At 48.1% G+C, this 23247-nt stretch overlaps 1 protein-coding gene across 3 annotated transcripts in view; it reads left to right on the top strand.

The window, feature by feature from the left end:
* The window catches only part of RPTOR (regulatory associated protein of MTOR complex 1), a 352764-nt gene that overhangs the window by 320581 nt on the left and 8936 nt on the right, over window positions 1-23247 (top strand). For 2 of the 3 annotated variants that reach the window (XM_060171822.1, XM_060171823.1), the window contains exons 24-28: window positions 316-426; window positions 12687-12792; window positions 14206-14320; window positions 14651-14775; window positions 15172-15276. In XM_060171822.1, coding sequence (XP_060027805.1) covers window positions 316-426; window positions 12687-12792; window positions 14206-14320; window positions 14651-14775; window positions 15172-15276 — 562 coding nt within the window. Of the gene's footprint in view, window positions 1-315; window positions 427-12686; window positions 12793-14205; window positions 14321-14650; window positions 14776-15171; window positions 15277-20220; window positions 20269-23247 lie in introns of all 3 variants that reach the window. The other variant, XM_060171821.1, reaches the window with a different exon arrangement.

Raw genomic sequence — 23247 nt, 5'->3', positions numbered from 1 at the left:
ATCCACCAGCATCCACAGGGCTGGACTTATCTAAGCTATACCTAAGAATGAGAGGGCCTACGGGTCCTGGGGAACCAGCACAGGGAGCCACAGTGGCTCTGCATTCCAGGTCTCCTCACCATTCCCAGGACACATGGTCCCCTGAACATAGACGTGGTCTTTGCTTCCCAGGGCTCCCCTCCCAGTAGCCAGGGTTCCAGGCTCATGGAAGTGGGGGAGGCAGGTCACCCCTAACCTAGCCATATGTCTGTGGAGAATTGACTGTGATCAGATTTCTCTTGTGTTCTCTCCTTCTCCTCCAAATGCCCCCCAAAGACCACTGATGATGCAGACGATGCTACAGGACATAAGAGCTTCATGTCGGCCGCGATGCAGACAGGGTTCTGTGACTGGAGTGCCCGCTACTTTGCACAGCCTGTAATGAAGGTACTGGGGGTGCCACTTGGCTGTGGAGGCTCCAGGGCAGACACTCAGGCCTGCAGGGCCTCTCTCCAACCCCCTTGGTCTCTAGGCTGAGGTGTCTGCACTCTGTCCCATCATCACAGACATGCTGCAGTGACCCTGAACCCACATTGGGTGACATGTGTCCTTTGCCTGAATAGGCAGGTCCCCTATCTGGTAGGGAGTGCTCCAAGTCTGGGTCTGCTGGGCCAAGCCATCTGCCTTTCTTTTTTAAAAAAATTTTTAAAAAATATTTATTTATTCCCTTTTGTTGCCCTTGTTTTTTATTGTTGTTGTAGTTATTATTGTTGTTGTTGTTATTGATGTCGTCGTTGTTGAATAGGACAGAGAGAAATGGAGAGAGGAGGGGAAGACAGAGAGGGGGAGAGAAAGATAGACACCTGCAGACCTACTTCACCACTTGTGAAGTGACTTCTCTGCAGGTGGGGATCCAGGGGTTCAAACCGGGATCTTTACGGTGGTCGTTGAGCTTTGCGGCACCTGAGCTTTAACCCACAACCATCTGCCTTTTTTTTATGTTTTTTTTTTATTTCTTTATTGGGGAATTAATGTTTTACATTCAACAGTAAATACAGTAGTTTGTACATGCATAACATTCCCCAGTTTCCCATATAACAATACAACCCCCACTAGGTCCTCAGAGGACCTGCCTTTCTAACCCAAATGTGTTTCAGCTTGGTCCTCACAACCACTGTGCAGAGTCACTTCTGCCACGGTCATGCAGAAGTGTGTGCTTTGGTGGCAGGAGGGGGACATAGTACAGTGACACCTGGATTCTGTTCCTTCTGCTGGGAGTCCAAGAGCTGCTGCCATCGGCTCTGTGTGGTCTAAGGCTCATCCTTGCAGGACCTTTTTCTTCTCTCAGATATATGGTTGGAAAGTGCAGGTTGCAGACTTGTTCTTTGTTTTATACCAAGCTCATCAGAGTCATTTCCTTCAAGAGTATTGACTCTTGATTTCAACTCTCCTGCTTTCCTCTTCCCCAGAGTGAATACTAATATCCTTGAAACTCAAAGCAATCTATGCCAGTGCCCAAAGCAAGTAGGAAAGTTCTTTGCTGAGAAGGGAGAATTCTCGCTTTCAGTTTTTAAATGAACTTCACCATGTGAAATGGCCAGACTGCTTTCAGAAAACATTGTGGTGATAAGTATCAGAAACTTGAATTGGCCTGTTCCTTTGACCCCAATAATGCATCAGCCAAGGCTTTTTTTTTTTTTTTTTGGCCCAGGGTTATTGCTGGGGGTTTGTGCGTACACTACGAATCCACTGCTTCTATGGCCATTTTTTAATTTTTTGAATAGGACAGAGAGAAATTAAGGGAGGGGAGAGCTAGAGAGGGAGAAAGATACCTGCAGACCTGCTTCACCACTTGTGAAGCAACCCCCCTATAGGTGGAGAACTGAGGGTTCAAACCAGGAGCTTTGTACTATGTGCACTTAACCCATTGTGCCGCCACCAGACCCCCCCCAAAGACTATCTTAATGGAACAATGAGTCATGTGTGACCTTTGTCATAGTGACAAGTGGGATCAACCTGAATGACTTTAAGATAAAGGCATGTCTGACATGTTGTTGGAGCTGTTAAAAAGTAAATGTGGAGGGGCCAGGCAGTAGCACACCTGGTTAAGCACACACATTATAGTGTACAAGAATCCCGGTTCAAGCCCCTGGTCCCCACCTGCAGGGGGAAAGCTTTACAAGTGGGGTAAAGCAGGGCTTCAGGTGTCTCTCTGTCTCTCTTCCCATCTCCTCTCAATTCCTCTCTGTCTCTATCCAATAATAATAAATAAAATACTTTGGGGGAAAAAAGTAAATGTGGGCCAGCAAAAAGCTCACTTGGACAGTGCGCTACTTTGCTGCGTGCATCACCCATATTCAAGTCCAGCCCCCACTGTATTGGAGGAAGCTTGGATGCTGTGGTCTCATTCTCTCTCTCTCTCTCTCTCTCTCTCTCTAGCTCTCGCTCTCACTCTCACTCTCACTCTCTCTGCCTTTTCTGTCTATAATAAACATTAAAAAAATAGGGTCAGGAGAGCCGGTAGATTGAGGCCTTGCCATTGCTTGAGGCCCTGCGCTTGGTCCCTGGTACTATGGCAGCACCATGGGAGTGGGAGAGCAATGCGTCACTGTCTCTTCCTCTCTCTTTTCTCCCACTCTATTTTTTAAATTTTATTTTATTTATTTTCCCTTTTGTTGCCCTTTTTTATTGTTGTAGTTATTGTTTTTGTTCTTGATGTTGTTGTTGGATAGTACAGAGAGAAATGGAGAGAGGAGGGGAAGACAGAGAGGGAGAGAGAAAGACAGACACCTGCAGACCTGCTTCACCATCTGTGAAGCGACTCCCCTGTAGGTGGGGAGCCAGGGGCTCAAACCAGGATCCTTACACCAGTCCTTGCGCTTTGCGTCACGTGCGCTTAACCCACTGCACTACCGCCCAACTCCCCCACTCTATTTTTTTAGGTGAACTGGGAGACTTTCCACCAGTCTCCTGATTTTGGGAGGCCCTCATTTCATTCCCCAAGCACTGCATAAAAATATGAGTTAAAGCTAAAGCCTAAGGAAACATTCCTGCTCAGGTATTTTGGAAGGAGAGGAAGGTCCTATATGCTATGGCCCACTCAGCCACAAAGGAAATAGTCCTAATGGTAGGCTCTCAAATGGCCCACTTTCAGTAGCCCTAATGTGTGTTTCCGGATTATTTCTGTGTTTTCCATACTGTGCCCCAAAGTTTTCTTATAGTGAAAATAATGTGGCCCATTGAGACAGCATAATGGTTCTGCAAATGACTTTCATGCCTGAAGCTCTGAGGTTCCAGGTTCAATCCCCAGCACCACCGTAAGCCAGAGCTAAGCAGTGCTCTGGTAAAAATAAAATAAAGAAATAAAAGCAATAAATTTAAAAAAAAAATTTTTTAAGCAATAAATTAATAATAATGTGGCCGTAAATGTGGTGCTATGGCAAAGCCAAGGAATTGCAAGCATGAAGTCCCCAGTTCTATCCCTGGCACTCCATGTGCCAGGAGGATGCTCTGTTTCTCTCTCATTAATAAACAGACAAATCTGGAATTGGACAGTAGCACAACATGTTAAGTGCAGGTGGCATGAAGTGCAAGTACCAGCATTAGGATCCTGGTTCGAGCCCCTGGCTTCCTACCTGCAGGGGAGTTGCTTCACAAGCGGTGAACCAGGTCTGCAGGTGTTTATCTTTCTCTCCCCTTCTCTGTCTTCCCATCATCTCCCCATTTCTCTATCCTATCCAACAACATCAATAACAACAACAATAATAACTACAACAATAAAACAAGGGCAACAAAAGGGAATAAATATTTATAAAAAATAAACAGACAAATCTTATCTTTAAAAAATAACACTAGACTAACTTTTTTTTACTTCTTTGGTTACATTGATTCCTAGATATTTTATTGTTTTTTTTTTTTTTTTTTTTAGGAGACAAATCTTCATGTACTTATATGTATAACACACATATACTCTACATTTCTGTCTCATGGGGTGACTTTTAAAGTAAGTCATCAGTAAGCTGCACAAAGTGGAAAATGGACTGTGGTGTGCACAGCTGAGCACACGTCACGTCTCAATGAGCAAGGACCCAGGTTCAAGGCCCTGCTCCCACCTGCAGGGCAGTGAAGCACATGGACAACTGCCCTTCTCTCTCTCTCTCTCTCTTTCTCTCTCTGTCTCCCCCCCACCACTCCCTCTCCCTTCTCTATCCTGCTCCCATTCCCTCTTTTTTTTTAAATTTCTTTATTGGGGAATTAATGTTTTATATTCCACAGTAAATACCATAGTTTGTACATGCATAACATTCTCAGTTTTCCACATAACAATACAACCCCCACTAGGTCCTTAGTTATCATTTTTGGACCTGACCTTCCCCCCGCCCCCACATTGATCCCAGAGTCTTTTACTTTGGTGCAATACACCAGCACCAGGTCAGATTCTACTTGTGTTTTCTCTTCTGTTCTTGTTTTTCAATTTCTGCCTGAGAGTGAGATCATCCCATATTCATCCTTCTACTTCTGACTTATTTCACTTAACATGATTTCTTCAAGCTCCATCCAAGATGGGCTGAAAATGGTGAAATCACTATTTTTTAATAGCTGAGTAGTATTCCATTGTGTGTATATACCACAACTTGCTCAGCCACTCTGTTGTTGTTGGACATCTGTGTTGCTTCCAGGTTTTGGCTATTACAAATTGTGCTACTAAGAACATAGGCATACACAAATCTTTTTGGATGGGTGTGTTGGGTTCCTTAGGATACATCCCCAAGAGAGGAATTGCAGGATCATAGGATAGGTCCATTTCTAGCCTTCTGAAAGTTCTCCAGACTGCTCTACACAGGGGTTGGACCAATTTACATTCCCACTAGCAGTGCAGGAGGGTTTATTTGACCCGACACCCTCTCCAGCATTTGTTGCTGCTACCTTTTCTGATGTATGATATTCTCACAGGAGTGAAGTGGTATCTCATTGTTGCCTTTATTTGCATTTCTCTGACAATCAAAGACTTGGAGTATTTTTTTCATGTGTTTCTTGGCCTTTTGGATCTCTTCTGTGGTGAATATTCTGTCCATGTCCTCTCCCCATTTTTGGATGGGGTCACTTGTTTTCTTATTGATGAGTTTGGCAAGCTCATATTATATATTTTGGTTACTAGCCTTTTGTCTGATGTATGGCATGTAAAGATCTTCTACCATCCTTTGAGGGGTCTCTTTGTTTGGGTACTGGTTTCTTTTGCTGTGCAGAAGCTTTTTAATTTGATGTAGTCCCATAGGTTTATACTTGCCTTAGTCTTCTTTATAATTGGATTTGTTTCATTGAAGAGGTCTTTAAAATTTATACAGAAAAGAGTTATGCCAATATTTTCCTCTAAGTATTTGATAGCTTCTGGTCTAACATCCAGGTCCTTGATCCACTTGGAATTTACTTTTGTGTTTGGTGAAATATAGTGGTTCAGTTTCATTCTTCTGCATGTTTCAATCCATTTTTCCCAACACCATTTGTTGAAGAGACTCTGCTTTTCCCATTTAATAGTCTGGGCACCTTTGTCAAAGATTAGATGTCCATAGGTGTGGGGGCTTACTTCTGGGCTCTCAGTTCTATTCAGTCAGTGTGTCTATTTATGTTCCAGTACCGAGCAGTTTTTATGGCAATGGTCCTATAATACAATTTGAGATCTGGGAGTGTGATGCCTCCAGTTCTGTTCTTCTCAAGATAGTTTTGACAATTTTAGGTCTTTTCTGGTCCCCGATTTGTAGCATTTGTTCTATTCTCCTAAAAAAAAAAAAAATTTTTTTAAAGTGGTTGGGATCTTGATGGGGATAGCATTAAATTTGTATATAGCTCTGGGCAGTATATTCATTTTGATGATGTTCATTCTTCCAACCCATGAACATGGAATATCTTTCCACTTCTTTGTGTCTTTTTCTATTTCCTTGAGCAGTGACTCATAATTTTCAGTATACAAGTCTTTCAGTTCTTTGGTTAGGTTTATTCCTAGATATTTTATTGTTTGTTTTGCTACAGTAAAAGGAATTGATTTCTGGATTTCATCTTCTTAGTGTTTGCATAGAGGAATGCCACTGACATTTGTATGTTAATTTTGTAGCCTGACACCTTACTGTATTGCCTGATGATTTCGAAAAGCTTCTTGCTGGACTCTTTTAGGTTTTTCTACGTATACTACCATGTCATCTGCAAATAGGGAAGACTTTGACTTCTTATCTGTATCCCTTTAATTCCTTGTTCCTGCCTGATTTCTATGGTAAGAACTTCCAACACTATGTTGAATAGTAATGGTGATAGTGGGCATCCCTGTCTAGTACCTGATCTGAGGGGAAATGCTTCCAGTTTTTCACCATTGAGTAGGATGTTGGCTGTAGGTTTACTATATATAGACTCCACTGTCTTCAGGAATTTTCCATCTATTCCCATTTTTTGTAGTGTTTTGCTCATAGAGGGATGTTGTATTTTGTCAAAGGCTCCTTCTTTATCTATTGATATAACCATGTGGTTTTTGGTCTTGCATTTATTGATGTGGTGGATCACGTTGATTGACTTACATATAGTAAACCAACATTGCATCCCTGGGATAAATCCCACTTGGTCATGATGAACGATCTTTTTTTTTTTTTTTTTTTTTCTTTTTGGGGGAATTAATGTTTTACATTCAACAGTAAATACAATAGTTTGTACATGCATAACATTTCTCAGTTTTCCATATAACAATACAACCCCCACTAGGTCCTCTGTCATCCTTCTTGGACCTATATTCTCTGCCCCCCGTCCACCCCAGAGTCTTTTACTTTGGTGCAATACGCCAATTCCAGTTCAGGTTCTACTTACTGTGTTTTCTTTTCTGATCTTGTTTTTCAATTTCTGCCTGATAGTGAGCTATTCCCATATTCATCTTTCTGTTTCTGAAAATGAACAATCTTTTTAATATACTTCTGTATCCACTTGGCTAAAATTTTGTTCAATATTTTAACATCTGTGTTCATCAAAGATACTGGTCTGTAGTTTCCTTTTTTGGTTGTGTCCCTCTCTGCTTTTGATATCAGAGTGATGTTGGTGTCATCGAAGCTGGAAGGGAGTATTCCTGTGTCTTCAGTCTTCTAGAAGACTTTTAAAAGTAGAAGTATTAACTCCTCCTTGAAGGTTTTATAGAATTCATTTGTAAAACCATCTGGGTCCAGGACTTTTATTCTTGGGAAGGTTTTTGATAACTGTTTCAACTTTGTTGGCTGTGATGAGCCTGTTCATATTACCTAGTTCCTCTTTATTTAATTTTGGAAATTCGTAGGTATCTAGGAAGTCGTCCATTTCTTCCAGGTTCTCTAGCTTGGTGGCATATAGTTGTTCATAGGAGCCTCACATGATATGTTGAATTTCTGTGGTGTTTGTTGTGATATCTCCTCTTTCATTTACAATCTGATTTATTTGGGTCTTCTCTGTTTTTTATTTTGTGAGTCTGGCTAAAGGTTTGTCGATTTTGTTCACTCTTTCGAAGAACCAACATTTATTGCATTGATCTTTTGTATTTTCAATATTATTTATTTATGCCCTAACTTTAGTGATTTCTGTCCTTCTGGTTGCTTTAGGGTTCCTTTGTTCTTCTTCTTCTAGGTCTTTAAGGTGTACAATCAGGCTGTTTATTTGAGCTTTTTCTTGTTTCCTAGTATGTGCTTGTATGGGTATGAATTTCCCTCTCAGTACTGCCTTCACTGTGTCCCAAATATTTTGACAGCTTGTGTCTTCATTTTCATTGAACTCTTGAAACATTTTGATTTCTCCCTTTACTTCCTCTTCCTTTTAGAGTGTTCTGATATATGGCATGTTTATGGTGGTCTGACTGTTTATAGGAGACCTTTCAGAACTTCAGTGCAGGCTTGGTGATAGTTGTTTCTTTCAACTGTTGCTTGTCTGAGAAAGTTTTTATGCCTCCATCTAGTCTTAATAACAGTCTAGTAGGATACAGCAGTCTTGGTTGAAAGCCTTTCTCACTGAGCACTCAATAGATATTTTGCCATTCTCTTCTGGACTATAATGTTTGTGTGGAGAAGTCTTCTGCTAATCTAATGGGTTTTCCTCTGTAGATGAGTATTTTTCTCATCCAAACTTCAGGATCCTTTCTTTCTTTTACTTTAGTATTTTTTTAATATATATTTATTTATTTCCTTTTTGTTGCCCTTGTTGTAGTTATTATTGTTGTTTTTATTGATGTCATCATTGCTGGATAGGACAGATAGAAATGGAGAGTGGAGGGGAAGACAGAGAGGGGGGAGAAAAAGATAGACACCTGCAGACCTGCTTTACCGCCTGTGAAGCAACTCCCTGCAGTTGGGGAGCCAGAGGTTCGAACCGGGATCCTCACGCCGGTCCTTGTGCTTTGCACCACATGTGCTTAACCCACTGCGCTACCACCCAACTCCCTAGTGGTTTGGTGGGTTCCTGAAGTCGTTCTAGTCCTGCCTTGTTTCGGTCCCAGGTGGTCTCCTTTTTGGTATTCCTTTACTTATTTCTTCAGTATTTTGGCAAACTAGACTGTTAATGTGTATAAGTATTATATTTGCACACCGAAAGACTATTTTGCTAATAAATAGAAAATAATCTGTCCCCAGGTCAACTTTAATTCAGAGAGAGAGACACAGAATGAGAGACAGAGAGACACCACAGTACTGGACGTTCCTTGGTGCCGAGGTACTTCTGTGTGTTGCTGGGGCTTGAATCTGAGCTCTGTGCATGTAAAGACACATGCCCTACCTAGTGTTAGAATAACATGATTAAGAAACAAATCCCAAAAGACTATTAGGACTCATGGGTGAAAGTCTGATCAGCCAGGCACAGTACCTGCTCCATTTCTCTGACTCACCTCCAGGTGACTTGGGAACATCATCTACCAAAGAACTACATCTACAAGAGAACCCCCCCAGGTGGATACTAGCACCCCTGAGACCCTGGCTTAGGACAGAGAGAGGGGTCATCACAGAACCTATGGCAGGACACAGCCTCAATGGGTGGTGAAGGCAGCAAGCTGTCCTCAGCATCGGCACCATCCAGCCAAGGTGTAGGCAGGGTCTAGTCCAGTAGGCACAGCAGCACAGAGTCCCTGCTGTGCCCTCCTGCTCCACACAGTGCAGCCAGGGCTCATGCTCAGATGTGACTTCTATTGAAGTCTTTGAACAATGCCTGTTCTTGGTCATTTGCCTGTGACAGCGGGGCAAGTGGCATAGATGATCCAAAACTCAATTCATCTTTTATTATTATTGTTATTTGATAGGACACAGAGAGAAATTGAGAGAGGTGGGAGTAGAAGAGAGATATGGGAAGAGACACTCCTACAGACTTGCTTCACCACTTGTGAAGCTTTCCCCCTGCAGGTGGGGACTGGGGCCTTGTGCTTGGGTCCTTGAATATGGAAATGTCTGCACTCAACTGGGTATGTCACCACCCAGCCCCCTAGAGCCCATTTCTAGGAAATCTGAGTTTCCCTCCCGAGCACAGTGCCTGTGGACTGGCATCAAAAATAGTGTGCCAGACAGGGGAAGACAGCATAGTAGTTCTGTAAAAAGACTCACACCTGAGGCTCCAAAATCTCAGGTTCAATCTCCAGCCAGAGCTGAGCTATGCTGGGAGGGAAAAAAAAAAATCCAGAGCCTTGATAAACACAGCGGCAGCAAGTGCAGGTGCCCTGGAGGGATGCAGAAGGCCCGGGGGGGGGGGGGGGGATGACGATGATGACTTTTAGGGGCCTGTTAAGGTGCTCCTGTGCAAGCTAGAGCCAGTACCTGCACCATAGCCAATGCCAGACCTTTCCTCTCTTCAGGCGTCACCGCAGGTATTAGTGATTTGTGTATGTCCTTGGGGGCATGAGTGCTGGGCGGCTCTGGCATGTGGCTGGCACAGAGGCAGTCAGCTGGCCAGTGGCATGGTGCCAGGGTGAGGTCAGCATGCTAATCAGGCCATTTCCCTGACCCCTCAACCCATGCATGTGGACTCAGATGTCTGCATTCTCTTATGAATTTACTTAATCATCTAACAGCCTATTCTAACAATAAAATGCCTTAGGAAGTATTTTTCTTTTGCCTCCAGGGTTATTGCTGGGGCTCAGTGCCTACACCACAAATCTACTGCTCCTGGAGGCCATTTTTTCCTATTTTTGTTGGCCTTGTTATTGATATTATTGTTATTTCTGTTGTTGTTGATAGATAGGACAGAGAGAAATCTAGAGAGGAGGAAAGATAGACTCCTTCAGACCTGCTTCACCACCTGTGAAGCGACCCCCCTGCAGGTGGGGAGCTGGGGGCTTGAACCTTAGGAAGTTTTTTTATTAGCCAGCTGCACAAGAAAGCTAGCAGTAGCTCAAGGTGGGGCTTGTACCTTCAACAGGACAGGAAAGTCCCAAACCACTTCAAACATAAGTGAAAGAAATTAGAAGTATTCATCCAGCAGCAAAACCATACCTGGTGTTACGATCATGCACAAGCGGTGTTGGTGGGATTGAGTAGGCAAGTGTGTGACCATGAATGGTTTTCAGCAGGGTTTTTGTTGGTTCACAGTCAGATTTCCTACAGGCCTGTGTGGCAGTAGCAGTGGTGTTAGGACTTGTTCTGCTTTTACTGAAATAGCCTTCTCTATTTCCCGTTGGCTACAGAGCTTACACTGCCTCGAAAGAGTGTTTAAAATGCTTGATCATGTGCTTTCAAAAGACAGATGGAGATTTGTTCTGATCACAAGAGTAATACAGTTTTTTTTCTCACTCCCAGGTTGACAAATTTCAAAGATTGATTCTATCGAGAGGTTGGCTTCCCAGGCGTGGGGAAATGGGAACTCTCAGATGCCACGGGTGGGTGGTGAAATACTGCCTCGGGGTTGGGCAATTTGGCAGCAGCCATCAAAATTACAAATGGGCACAACCTGGAAGCCAGCAGTCCTCGCTCTGTGAGAAATCTGAAAACTCCCTCTGTGTGTATGATGGTATCTATCCACGGGTATTCATCATAGCATAACTCAGCATGGCCCAGAGTCAGAGGAAAGCCTGGGTTAGGAGGGAAAAGCACCTTTAATGCCACATCCAAGCAAAGACTACTGTGTGTGTCTGTCTGTCTGTGTGTGTGTGTGTGTCTGTGTATGTGTTTTGGATAAAAGTCACCTTTGTTCTCACTTCCTGTCCCTAAACACTCTTGGCTTCCTGGGTAGAAACTGCATGTTGCTGCCTCTAGAAATCCAGAATCAAGATCACAAGTCTTTGTGGGGCCTGGCTCCCCCATTCCTGGCCTGGTGTTTTCAGGTCTTGGCAGTCACATACCTGCTTGTACTGTCACTCCCTGCACCTGGAGTATTTGGGAGCCACAGAGACTCACAGTGGACTCACACCTGCGCTGGCCAACACCTGCCCTCCCCAGATGCTCCTCGGGGACCTTCAGGACTCACTAACATCCCTGGTGTCAGGCAGCCCTGCAGGCCAATGCCAGGCCTCTCCTGTATACATGGCTCAACAGCTTCTGGCTGTCTCCCCTTCCCTTAGTGCCTTCCATTACCAGCAGTGGGTTTGGGGAGTAGAATAGACAGTTAAGAAGCATGCAGAGGGGGAACTGTCCTGAGTGGCCTCTGGCCCCCAGACCCCTGGCCTCTTGTGTCCTCGCTTCTTCTGCTGGCCTTCCCATGGCCCCACCCTCTCAGCACAGCTTCCAGTTCCCTGTTGCTGCCCTGCCAGCTCTGAGGGTTCATTTGCCCCATGGGGCCGATGGTGGCTCCACAGCCTGTCTCCTGCAGTTCCATGGGGCTGTATCTGTGAGTGGCTGAGGTATTGTCCAGGAGGTGGTGGGCTCAGGCTCCAGGGAAATGGGCAGTTGTGTGTCCTGGCTTTGCAGGTGGCCTCTCTGTAGACTGTGCACCCACACACACCCACATCTTCCCCAGAGAACCTGTTTGTCTTCCTTTGGTCAATCAGGCGACTGACCACACGTGACTTTGCAGGGAAACCACTGTTGGTGAGAGGGGCAGAGTCCTCATTCTCCTGCATCTCTCTTATCTTTGGGGGTGTGACAACTCCAGGTTTCCCAGCAGGGTCTCAAAGCCTGAGTTACCCGAGGACACACAGGCCTGGGGACGTACTTTGTACCCCATAAGACTGTCCCGAGTAGAGCAGATGTCAGCCCAGCTCCCTGCTTACTCCGTGCAGGCCACACATATGCTGCTTTGGCACCCCCTTCTTCCGCCCCATACATGCACACATGCACAGACACACACACACCAGGCCAGGAAGCAAGCAGCACCTCTCTGGGGGCGTGCAGATGGTGGCCTGGGCGCCCCACTAATGAGTCAGACCTGGGAGCTGGTCCTGCAGGAAGAGTGGCAGGATCCTAGGGCTGGGTCAGGACCTCCTGACACCCACTGCGGCAGCTTCACAACCCCACCCTCTTTTAATTGCAGTTTTATTAATTAGCATGAGAGAGAGAACCAGAGGATCACTCGGGCACATGTGATGCCAGGGCTCGAACTCGGGGCCTCATGCTGGGAATTTTGGAGGCCACAGGAGACATGGGGCAGGGCCACCCAAGAAACACATACCCTAAGAACTGGTCGCCACAGCTGCTGCACCCTGCCTGAGGCGGGGCGCTAGGGGCACTTCCGGGGGCCCCTGCCTCCCACCCTGTGGGAAAGGTGCTTCTCTTTGCGAGTCTTGGTGTCTCTCTTGCCCCCAGATCCCTGAGGAGCACGACCTGGAAAGCCAGATCCGCAAGGAGCGCGAGTGGAGGTTCCTGCGCAACACGCGCGTGCGCAAACAGGCGCAGCAGCTCATCCAGAAGGGTAAGCACCCGCCCATCCCAGAGGCAGGACCCTATAGCCCTGCACCCCTGCTGCCTGGCCAAGGAGGCCACACAGGCTCAAATGAGAGGGCAGGGGCCCTCTGAGGAGGCCTCCAGATGGGGTACAGGGTTGCAACCCCAGATGGTGCCCTGCTGGGCTGAGCACTGAGCTGCACTCCCATGTTTCCCGAGGGAGTATGTAGGCCCGTCCGGATTCACCATGGACAATGTGCCCCCCTGCCCCAGTCCTGTGGAGGCACACCTGGTTGAGTGCACATGTTACCATGCTCAAGGACCTGGGTTCAAGCCCCCACTCCCCACCTGCAGGGGGGAAGCTTCACAAGCTGTGAAACAAGGCTGTAGGTCTCTCTCTCTCTGTGTCTCTCTCCCCTCCCCCCTATCTCTGTCTCTGCTTTCCTCCTAATTTCTCTCTGTCCTATCAAATAAAAGTGAAAGAAAAAAAATGGCCACCAGGAGCAGTGGGTTCGTCATGCTGGCACCAAGCCCCAGTGATAACCCTGGTGGCAAAAAAAAATAATAATAAAATACTTCCTCTGGTGGTACTTGAAACACCCCCCCCCAACCAGTCCTGAAAGAACCACTGGTCACTGTCACCCAAAGCCAGGTCTCAGCCTTGCCTTCCCAAACTGTTTTCCTAAGTCACCAGCTGACACCAATATCACTTCCTCATTTGCCCCAGCCTGACCCAGCATGGAGCAGTGTGTGTGTGTGTGTGTGTGTGGGGGGGGGGGTCGCTCCTCTCAGCTGGGCTCCCAGCACACACTAGCCTCCTGCTGGTCATTCCTAGGATGTGTGGTCATGTGGCAGGAGTGTCTCTGTGTGTATACTGCCTTTGGGGATTCACCCCAGCTGCTGAGTGAGCCTCCTGTCACCCAGCACCCACATGCTTGGTGCACCTTGACACTCACTGCATCTTTAGCCTCTTTTTATTGTTCTCTCCAAATGCATTTTCAGGACCCAGAGGGAACTTAATTCTGGTGCTGCTATGTATGGGGGGAATGGGGGCACTAGCAGATCAACGCACACATACCCCCTTCACTTGTGTGACCTCCCGGGGTCCACTCGGTAGATGAAAGGACCCACTAGGACAGTGGCCTTGAGAAGTGAGAATTGGACACACTGTCCCAGCCCCAGCGTATGAGTCACCAGCTCGGCCCTGCTGAGTGAGCTTGGCTCTGAAGCCATCAGCTCCTGGGTCTGAAGTCAGAAGTGGACACACTTGCACTGGGCTGAGCATTACTGGTTGTCGTGCATGGCTGAGGAGCTTGACTGAAGATGCACTGTGCAGCCAGGCCTGGGCTCTGCTCCCCTCTGTCCTGTCCCCCGTTTCACTCCACACCACAGACAAGGTGACAGGAATGTGGTGTGGAAGCCGTCCGTGCATCTCTTGCAGGCGTCACCAGGCTGGATGACCAGATATTCCTGAACAGGAACCCGGGTGTCCCCTCTGTGGTCAAGTTTCACCCCTTCACACCTTGTGTGGCCGTGGCTGATAAGGACAGCATCTGGTAGGCCCTGTTCTTCCGCCTATGCACCTCATGCCATGTAGACACAGCTCCTGGGAGTCAAAGCATCTGAGATCCTGCAGGCTGTCTCAGGTGGAAGGATCTGGAAGACCCCAGGGCAGGGTGGACACCTCCATTCCTAGTTATTTTTCTTTGTGTTACTGTAGTCACACACACAGGATGCAAAAATCACCTTTCTACCCATTTTTTGCCTGTTGGATCATGATCACAGCCAGAGGACTGTGTGACCAGCACCCCTGTCTACCCTCATCCTGTCTATGGGAGCCACTGCCCTGCCCTGGTGGGGTCGTGACTTCTTTCTCATTCCCTCAGTTTCTGGGACTGGGAGAAAGGGGAGAAGCTGGATTACTTCCACAATGGGAACCCTCGATACACCAGGGTCACTGCCATGGAGTACCTCAACGGCCAAGACTGCTCGCTGCTGCTCACAGCCACCGGTGAGACCGGGCCCCATGCCCCTTTAGGCTGCCTCTCACAGGGGAGGTCAGGGCCTCTTGGGGTGGCAGCTTCCTGAGGGCCGGGCCAGGCCCAGGGCAGCAGAAGCATAGTGAAGCTGTCTCCCTGCCCAGACCCTCCTCCAAGACCAACAAAGGCCTCCAGTTTTGGTGGAGGCAGGGGTGGGGGAGGGTTGGGAGGAGCCCAGCCAGACACCCTGGGGCCCTGCCCCCTGCCTTCATCTACCCTGCATCAGTACCTTCAGAACCCCACTCAGGCCTATCACCCAGCACCCACATGCTCAGTGCATCTTGACATTCACTGTGCCTTCCCCTGAGACAGGCTCACCTCCTACATGCCATCCAGGTCATGAAACACCCCCCCCCTTCTCTCTTAAGATGATGGTGCCATCAGGGTGTGGAAGAATTTCGCTGATTTGGAAAAAAATCCAGAGATGGTAACCGCATGGCAGGGCCTCTCCGACATGCTGCCAACCACCCGAGGTGGGTCCCCATCTGCTCCCAGTGACAGTCCCCACACAGCCCTCAGTTCTCTGAAGAGCCCCCCAAATGGAACAGAAGCACTGGGCTGGGTAGCCTCCACTGCCCCCTGGGGAAGCCAAAGGTGACCCCGAGTGCTGACCTCCACTGGGATATACTCAGAGGGCAGGGTGCCAAGGTGAGGGGTGGTTCTCTACATGCTGCCTGTGCCTCTGCTGGGCCTCCAGGGCCTCCTCACAGACCCCTGGCATGAGTGACTCAGCCACAGGAGGCAGCTGGCCTCTACTCAGCATCTGGAGTGCTGGGTCTTTGTCCCTTTCCCAGTGTGTCTGCCATGCCAGATAGCCGCTCACCACACAGTCATCACCACCACTTGCCTGGCCCAGTGTCTGCTGGGAGGACACTTCCCTCCCAGCAAGGGGCACCCCACACATAGTCATCCAGCTGAAGGGAAGGTGGCTGCAGACTGTCCCCTACCTCTGAGCCACCTTTTCCAGTTACGTGAAAGCCTGGCCTCTACATGGGCCCCACTGCCCCTGCACCCCACACCACAGATGCCCCATCTGGGAGCAGGTGCCTGGGAACCCCCTCCCCAACCCCTCAGCATCTCACCCCCAGGACATCAGGCCTCTCCTGGATCCCCAGCCCCCCTCCACAGCCCACACAGAGTAGAGTCAAGCTGAGGACTAGGCAAGAGTGGGGTTGTAGGGGATCTCAGTGAGGCTCCACCCGGGCTATGCAGTGCATATTCATCTTGCAGCTGCATGTGTACTTTCAGGCTGTCAGTCTTCAACTCCACCCCACAGATTCCTGAGGGGGAGGTTGTGGGGTATGCCCTGAAGTTCTAGAGGAGAGAGTGGGAGTCTGGGAGGGGGATAGTGGGTAGGGTGCCAGACTTGAAGCACGAGGTCCCAAGTCCGAGCCCCAGAGTGATGCTGTGGTTCGCTGCCTTTTAGCAAAGAGCAGTCTGCAGAGGGGAGAATGGAGTGTAGGGGTGTGGAAGAGAGTCCATCTGGAAAGAGGGAACTGAAGTCAGTGGACTGGCCAGCACGTCCCCCCAGAACAACCCCCTGGGGTTGGGCCCTCTCTGGTCAGCAGCAGGGCAGCTGGACTGGCACTTGCTTCTACCAAGCAGATATTTCTCCCAAACCCTCCCTTCCAATATGGTGGCTGACAGAGTTTCCTCAATGCTTTTGGAAGGGGACAGGCTGGGGGGGCTTTTGTTTTTAGTCATTCACAAAATAACAGGTACACTTCTACACCATTTCCACCACCAGAGTCCTTCTATTGGAAACCGCAGTGGTTCTTCCAAGGTCACGGATAGGGGTTCACTACTATTCCTATAATTACCTGTCTGTATTTATATGTATATATATTTGCCCACGTTTTCTACAGTCCTGCCTTCTATTCCTTTCTTTCTTTTCTTTTCTTTTTTTTTTCTGTTGTTTTCGCCGGGCTGGCTTCACGGGCGGGTAACAGACGACCAGGGACTCATGGTTGAGCTGTAGGCAGTATCTCTTTATTCATGCAGGACGCAGCACAATCTAAGCCGAGCTAAGCTAAACTCAAGGTAAAGTAAAACTCACAATGCTGTCTTTATATATACTTGCCAAGTAGGGTGGAAACAGGATGTGACATAGAGAGGGTGGAGAGAAAAGTGACTGGTGAAAATCAGAGTGTGACAACGGGGGCGGAGCAGGCGAGAATCCTATCACTGAACCACCAATGCCCTGGAGGGAGGGTGGTGCTTGTTAACAGTGGTTATGTAAATAGAATGCAGTGGTTATGTAAATAGAATAGTGTTAAGCAGGGGGGATTTAAACCAAATGAAACAGAAGGGGTCTCATGCATACCAACATTTTTTCTTTTTTTTTTTTTTTGCCCCAGGGTTATTGCTGGGGCTGGGTGCCTGCACTACAAATCCACTGTTCCTGGAGTCCATTTTTTCCCTTTTGTTGCCCTTCCTTGTTGTTTATTGGTGTTGTTGTTACTATTATTGTTGTCATTGTTGTTGGATAGGACAGAGAAAAATTGAGAGAGGAGGGGAAGACAGAGAGGGGGAGAGAAAGATAGACACCTGCAGACCTGCTTCACCACCCATGAAGCAACTCCCCTGCAAGTGAGGAGCTGGGGTCTCGAACTGGGATCCTTATGCCAGTCCTTGCACTTTGCGCCACATGCGCTTATCCCACTGCACTACCACCCAGCCCCCCTTCTATTCCTTTCTAAGTCACAGCTACACCACTACTTTTTTAAATGTCTTTCCTTTTTTCCTCTTCTGTCTCTGGGCCCTGATAAAATTGAGTTTCAGAACCCTCTGGTCATCTTCCCCAAACATTTACCCCCCTCTGGGAGTATGGAAAAAAATTACTTTTGGGGTGCAGAAGGTAGGAGTTCTGGCTTCTATAATTGCTTTTCCTCTGAACATGGGCATTGGCAGATGGATCCATATCCCCCTGCCTGTTTCTATCTTTCTCTAGTGAGGCAGGGCTCTAGAAAGGTGAGGTTCCAGGACACACTGATGAGGTTGTCTGCCCAGGAAGTTCTGGATGGAATCAGAGTAGCATCTGCAACTGAAAGGCAGTAAGTTATGAGGCAGGACAAAATGTTTAATAAATAGGAACCAGAAAGCAGGAATACAGCAGGTAAGTATAGGGTGGTAAGAAACTAGGAAGTTGGGGAGTTGTGCAGAGGGTTAAGCACAGGTGGCTCAAAGTGCAAGGACCAGCCTAAGGATCCCAGTTTGAGCCCCTGGCTCCCCCCCCCCCCCGCCCCCTACAGGGGAGTTGCTTCACAGGCGGAAGCAGGTCTGCAAGTCTTTCTCTTCCCCTCTCTGTCTTCCCCTCCTCTCTCCATTTCTCTCTGTCCTATCTAACAATGACATCAATAACAACAATAACTACAACAGAAATAGAAAACAAGGGCAACAAAAGGGAAAATAAGTAAATATTTTTTAAAAGTTAAAAAAAAAGAAACTAGGAAGTCTATTTTAGGTATGTTCCTAGGGGGGCATCATAGAGGTGGGCTAAAAATATTGTCTGGGAAGATATAGTCAGAGTTGAGAATAGGGCTAGAAAGTTGGATTAGGGCAAAGAGTAGTTCCCAAACTGGAAGAGAATATGTAAATACAGTTAACTGTTTACCACATCAATCTGACCCAGGGCCCATCTATATTCATTTAGCACAGGAGCCTCAGTCTGAATTCAAAGTCCATAGTCACAGCTGACAACATTCTAGGCTGCACTCATTTCAGGACCAGTCTTCCTTGAGTGACAGGGTAGATTGTCCCAGCCTCCCTTCGGAGTGGAGCAATCTACTTCATAGAGAGCATGCTACTTCATAGTGAGGGCAATGTACTAGAAAGGCTCACAGGAGGGCTTTTGATGACATTCCTAATAAAAGTGACCAGTGATGATGAAGAGGGGTCTGTTAAAATTCTAGGCCCATCATATCTATGGGGATTCTAAGGATTCCCTGACTTGGGCTCCAGGTGATGGGGTGGCCTGGCAGTGACTAAAGAGGCCACCATTTAAGTGAGGGACAGGTTGTTCTAATGGTGAGCAGGAAGGAAGGGTAGCTGAGGCCCTGGGGTACCTAGAGGAACTCCTTCTGCACCCACACTCCAGCCTCCAGTGATCCCAGTCCCCTTCTGCCTGTCAGCATCTGCTGCAGAGCCAGTCCTGAAGCTCTAGAGACAGAGCTAGGACTCTACCCTAACCTTGATATAACAGGTGGAGAAGTCCTAGGACACCTTCTACATATAACACAGCTGCCCTGTGAATAATGTGCACTGGAGGTGCTGAAAACCCCAACTTCAGGCAGTCAAAAGTCTAGAAGCAGCTTTTGAACACCACCCCCAAAAAAATTGCTTCCCGAGAGCCCACTGTGATGGGGAGCACTGCCAGTAGTGTGTGTGCACCATCTCTTACAGTAGAATGAGATGGAGAGAGATTCCAGAGAGACATGAGTGTGAGAGACAATAGCCATGGCACTGGGCAGTGTCTGACTCCCAGGAAGTCTCGCTCTGAGCACAGCACCCAGTGCAGCACTGTGGTTTTCCCAGAGTAGTGGGGGGGCAGAAAGGGAGCCCTCCAAATCTAGCTTACCCCTGCCCACCCCACCCAGTGTCTCAGAACAAGCTCAGTGGGGCCCTGGACTTGGCCTGGTGTTGGAAGGAAACTTCTAGAAGCTCCCGCAGTCCTATTGTGCCTGCACGGTCAGAAGCCACCACCTCCCAGGAGGCTTCCAGCCGAGTGTGTGCACCCTGCTCCATGTGGCTGCCTGGACTGTGGGTGTGATTTTTTTTCATTCATTATCCTTTTGCTAAGTCAGAAATTGAGAGGGGAGGGTGAGATAGAAACCTGCAACTCTGCTCTACCATTCGTGAAGCTGCCCCCCTGCAGGTGTGAAGTGGGGGCTTGAACCCAGGGCCTCAAGCATGGTGATGTGTGCGCTTTCTGCCAGGTGTCATGTGTTTGAAGGGCTGCTCTGGTCTGTGGAGCAGAAGGGCCCTGCTTTGGAGGTATCTGCAAGTGTGTGCTGGGGCTCCCAGGGATCCAGCCCTCTGGCTGGCATGTGCACGCTCACGTGTGTACCGACAGACCTGTGTGTGTTTCACCCTCTGCACGTGTGTGTCTGCAGTGTCATGTGTACTGACCCCGGATGTGGAGCTGGTGATGGGCCAGTGTTCTCCAACCCCCATTTGGCTGAGCTCCTGGACTTGAGAGCGCCAGCTTGTCCATTTGCCCCTGTGTTGACACCAAGGCTGGGGCTTGGGGAACCTGGCTGGGTCCTCCAGTCAAGGGCCCTGTGCCCTTGGTTTCCAGTGCCTGCTCCTGGCTGCACCTCCATCTGTGCAGACACTCCTCTAACCCGCCCTAGCCAGTGTGGCATAGCTGACAATGCCCAGCTGACCCCCCCTCACACCTATCACCCGTTTCCTCCCAGGTCTGCCCAGAAAGGTCTCGATCTATCTTGACCACAGTAAGCAGGGAGGTGAGTGCATGCTGTCCTCACCTCAGGGGGTGAGGGGTTTGTGCCATCCTCTTACCTGTGCTTAAGGGCGGGTGCCGTCCTCTCTCACCTGTGTTCAAAGGGGGGAATGTTCTCCTCTCATCTATGCTCAAGGTGGGGGGGAATGCATTAAGGGGGAGGGGCATGCTGTCCCCTCACCTGTGCTGGGGGAGGGCTGTGAGGGAGTGCCATCCTCTCTCAACTGTGTGCCAGCTAAGGCTCTGGCACCTAGCACTGTTCTGCCCCCATGACAGCAGAGGTTCAAAGCAGTCGCTCTTGCTCAGTCCCTTCTCACACATCCCCATGGTCCCCTGTGGACAAGAGCACTAGGAGTAAGCATGAAGGTCTGACTGGGGGGAGGGGAGGGGAGGTGGCAAGAGGAAGAAGCCTCACCAGAAGTGTCCATGGCCCCTGCCACATTGGGCATCTTCTGGACCCTCACCCTGCAGGCCCTCAGCTCCATGCTGCCCCACTGTGCCTTCTCTCCTGGGTACCCACAGCATCCTCTAAAGACACACTCATAGCAGGGGTGGGGGGTTAACCTCCACAGAAGCCACTATCCAGTCCCCACCCATTTCCCACACTCCTAGCCCAGGACACTCCATGAGCTAAAGCTCTTTTTCTATCCTGAGCTTTCTTTCTTTCTTTTTTTCGCCTCCAAGGTTATTGCTGGGGCTTGGTGCCTACACCACGAAACCACTTCTCTTGGAGGCTATTTTTTCCCTTTTGTTGACCTGGTTGTTTTTTTTATAGTTGTTGTGGTTATTATCATTGTTATTGATGTCATTGTTGTTGGATAGGACAGAGAGAAATGGAGAGAGGAGGGGAAGACAGAGAGGGGGAGAGAAAGATAGACAACTACAGACCTGTTTCACCACCTGTGAATCGACTCCCCTGCCGGGGGCTCAAACAAGAATCCGTGTGCTTAACCCACTGTGCTACTGCCCAATCCCCACTTTCTTTCATTCCCAGGGTTATTACTGGGGCTCCTTGTAGCCACTACTAATCCACTGCCCCCAGAGGCTATTTTTCCTTTCCCCCCCCTCCTTTGAATTGTATTTGATAGGACAGTCAAGGAGGGGAGATAGAGAGGAAGAGAGACCCCAGCAGACCTATTTTACCACTTGTGAAACTTCCCCCTGCAGGTGGGGAGCAGGGGTTCAAACCTGGGTCCTTGCACGTGGTGTGTGCTCAACCAGGCAGGCCACCCATGCCCCTCTGCTGAGCTTTCTAAAGGAAATGTCTCAGAACATTGTGCCAAGTCTTAAGGCCTCTGTCCCTGTTTGAATTGCTGACAGAAAGAAATGTCTGGCTGAGCTTTTTAAATTATTATTAGTTATAAAAAAGGAAACACTGACAAAACCATAGTATAAGAGAGGTACAGCTCCACACAATTCCCACCACCAGAGCTCCGTATCTCATCCCCTCCCTTGATAGCTTTCCTATTCTTTTTTTCCCCTTTTGTTGCCCTTGTTGTTTAACACTATTGTGGTTATTGATGTCATTATTGTTGGATAGGACAGAGAGAAATGGAGAGAGGCGGGGAAGACTGATAGGGGGAGGAGAAAGATAAGACACCTGCAGACCTGCTTCACCGCTCGTGAAGCGACTCCCCTACAGGTAGGGAGTTGGGGGTTCAAACCGGGATCTTTATGCTGGTCCTTGCGCTTTGCGCCACGTGCTCTTAACCCGCTGCACCACCGCCCAACCCCTGGCTTTCCTATTCTTTAACCGTCTGGGAGCATGGACCCAAGGTTATTGTGGGATGCAGAAGGTGGAAGGTCTGGCTTCTGTAATTGCTTCCCTGCTGAACATGGGTGTTGACAGGTCGATTCATACTCCCAGCCTGTCTCTCTCTTTCCCTAGCAGAGCAGGGCTCTGGGGAAGTGGAGCTCCAGGACACACTGGTGGGGTTGTCTGTCCAGGGAAGTCTGGTTCATGCTAGCATCTGGAACCTGGTGGCTGAAAAAGAGAGTCAACATATAAAGCCAAACAAGTTGTTGACTAATCATGAACCTAAAGGCTAGAGTAGTGCAGATGAAGAGTTGGGGGAGGTCTCCGTTCTATAGATAGCTAGTAGGCCTATTTTAGTTATATTCCAAAGGGCCTGTGGCTATACTAGTTTTTTGTTTGTTTGTTTTCCGAAGCCTAAAATCTAATATGCAGGTGGATCCTAGTTATTCTCTGGGGAGATGAAAAAGGCTGGAAAAAGGACCAGAAAGCTGGATCAGGGAAGGGAGTAGCTCCCAAATATGGGAAAGGTGTATAAATATTGTTGACTGTAAACCCCATCTATTTGATGTAATCTGGGGCCCATATTCAGCTTAGAAGCCTATGTGACCTGTAGATCTACATCCCTGTAGATCTGAGCTCACATTCTGTGGTCATCAGTAGGAACATTCCAAGCTGCCCCAATTTCAGGACCCATCTTCCTCAGGTGGAGCATAGAGTATGTTGTCCATCCTCCCTTCGGAGGATGGAACATTCTCTACCGTTGTTGATCCAAGTTGAGGGCAAGGTCCTATGGGGGTCACAAAGAGGTCTGTTTTGTTGTTCCTGGTATAGATGACCAGTAACAATGGAGAGGGATTTATTCAAGGTCTAGGCCCATCATGTCTGTTTGGGAATCTCAGGACTCCCCGAATAGGGCCCCAGCTGATGGTGGCCTGATAGTGACTAGTCATTGTTAAAGTATGCCAGTCTCTTGCCCTTACTCAGCTTTTGTAGTCCTTGCTTTGATAAGGTTAGCTTTGGAGTGACTGAGGGAAGTGTAATAGGTGAGGAGGGTAGCTAAGTCTAAGTAGATACTATTTCATTATGAACTTCATACTGACTCACTGTAGATAATTGTGTACTTTTGCTTTCAGGTATATATTTTGCCCTAATTTATGGATACATGTGAACATATGCCCTATCTCATGGGACCTAGTCTATATGTAGGTTTTGGGACTTTGTTAGGAA

This window comes from Erinaceus europaeus, chromosome 14, assembly GCF_950295315.1.
Source record: "Erinaceus europaeus chromosome 14, mEriEur2.1, whole genome shotgun sequence".
NCBI classification, from domain to species: domain Eukaryota; kingdom Metazoa; phylum Chordata; class Mammalia; order Eulipotyphla; family Erinaceidae; genus Erinaceus; species Erinaceus europaeus.
Note: the sequence above shows the minus strand (reverse complement) of the source record. Positions and strands in the feature narration are given on the sequence as shown.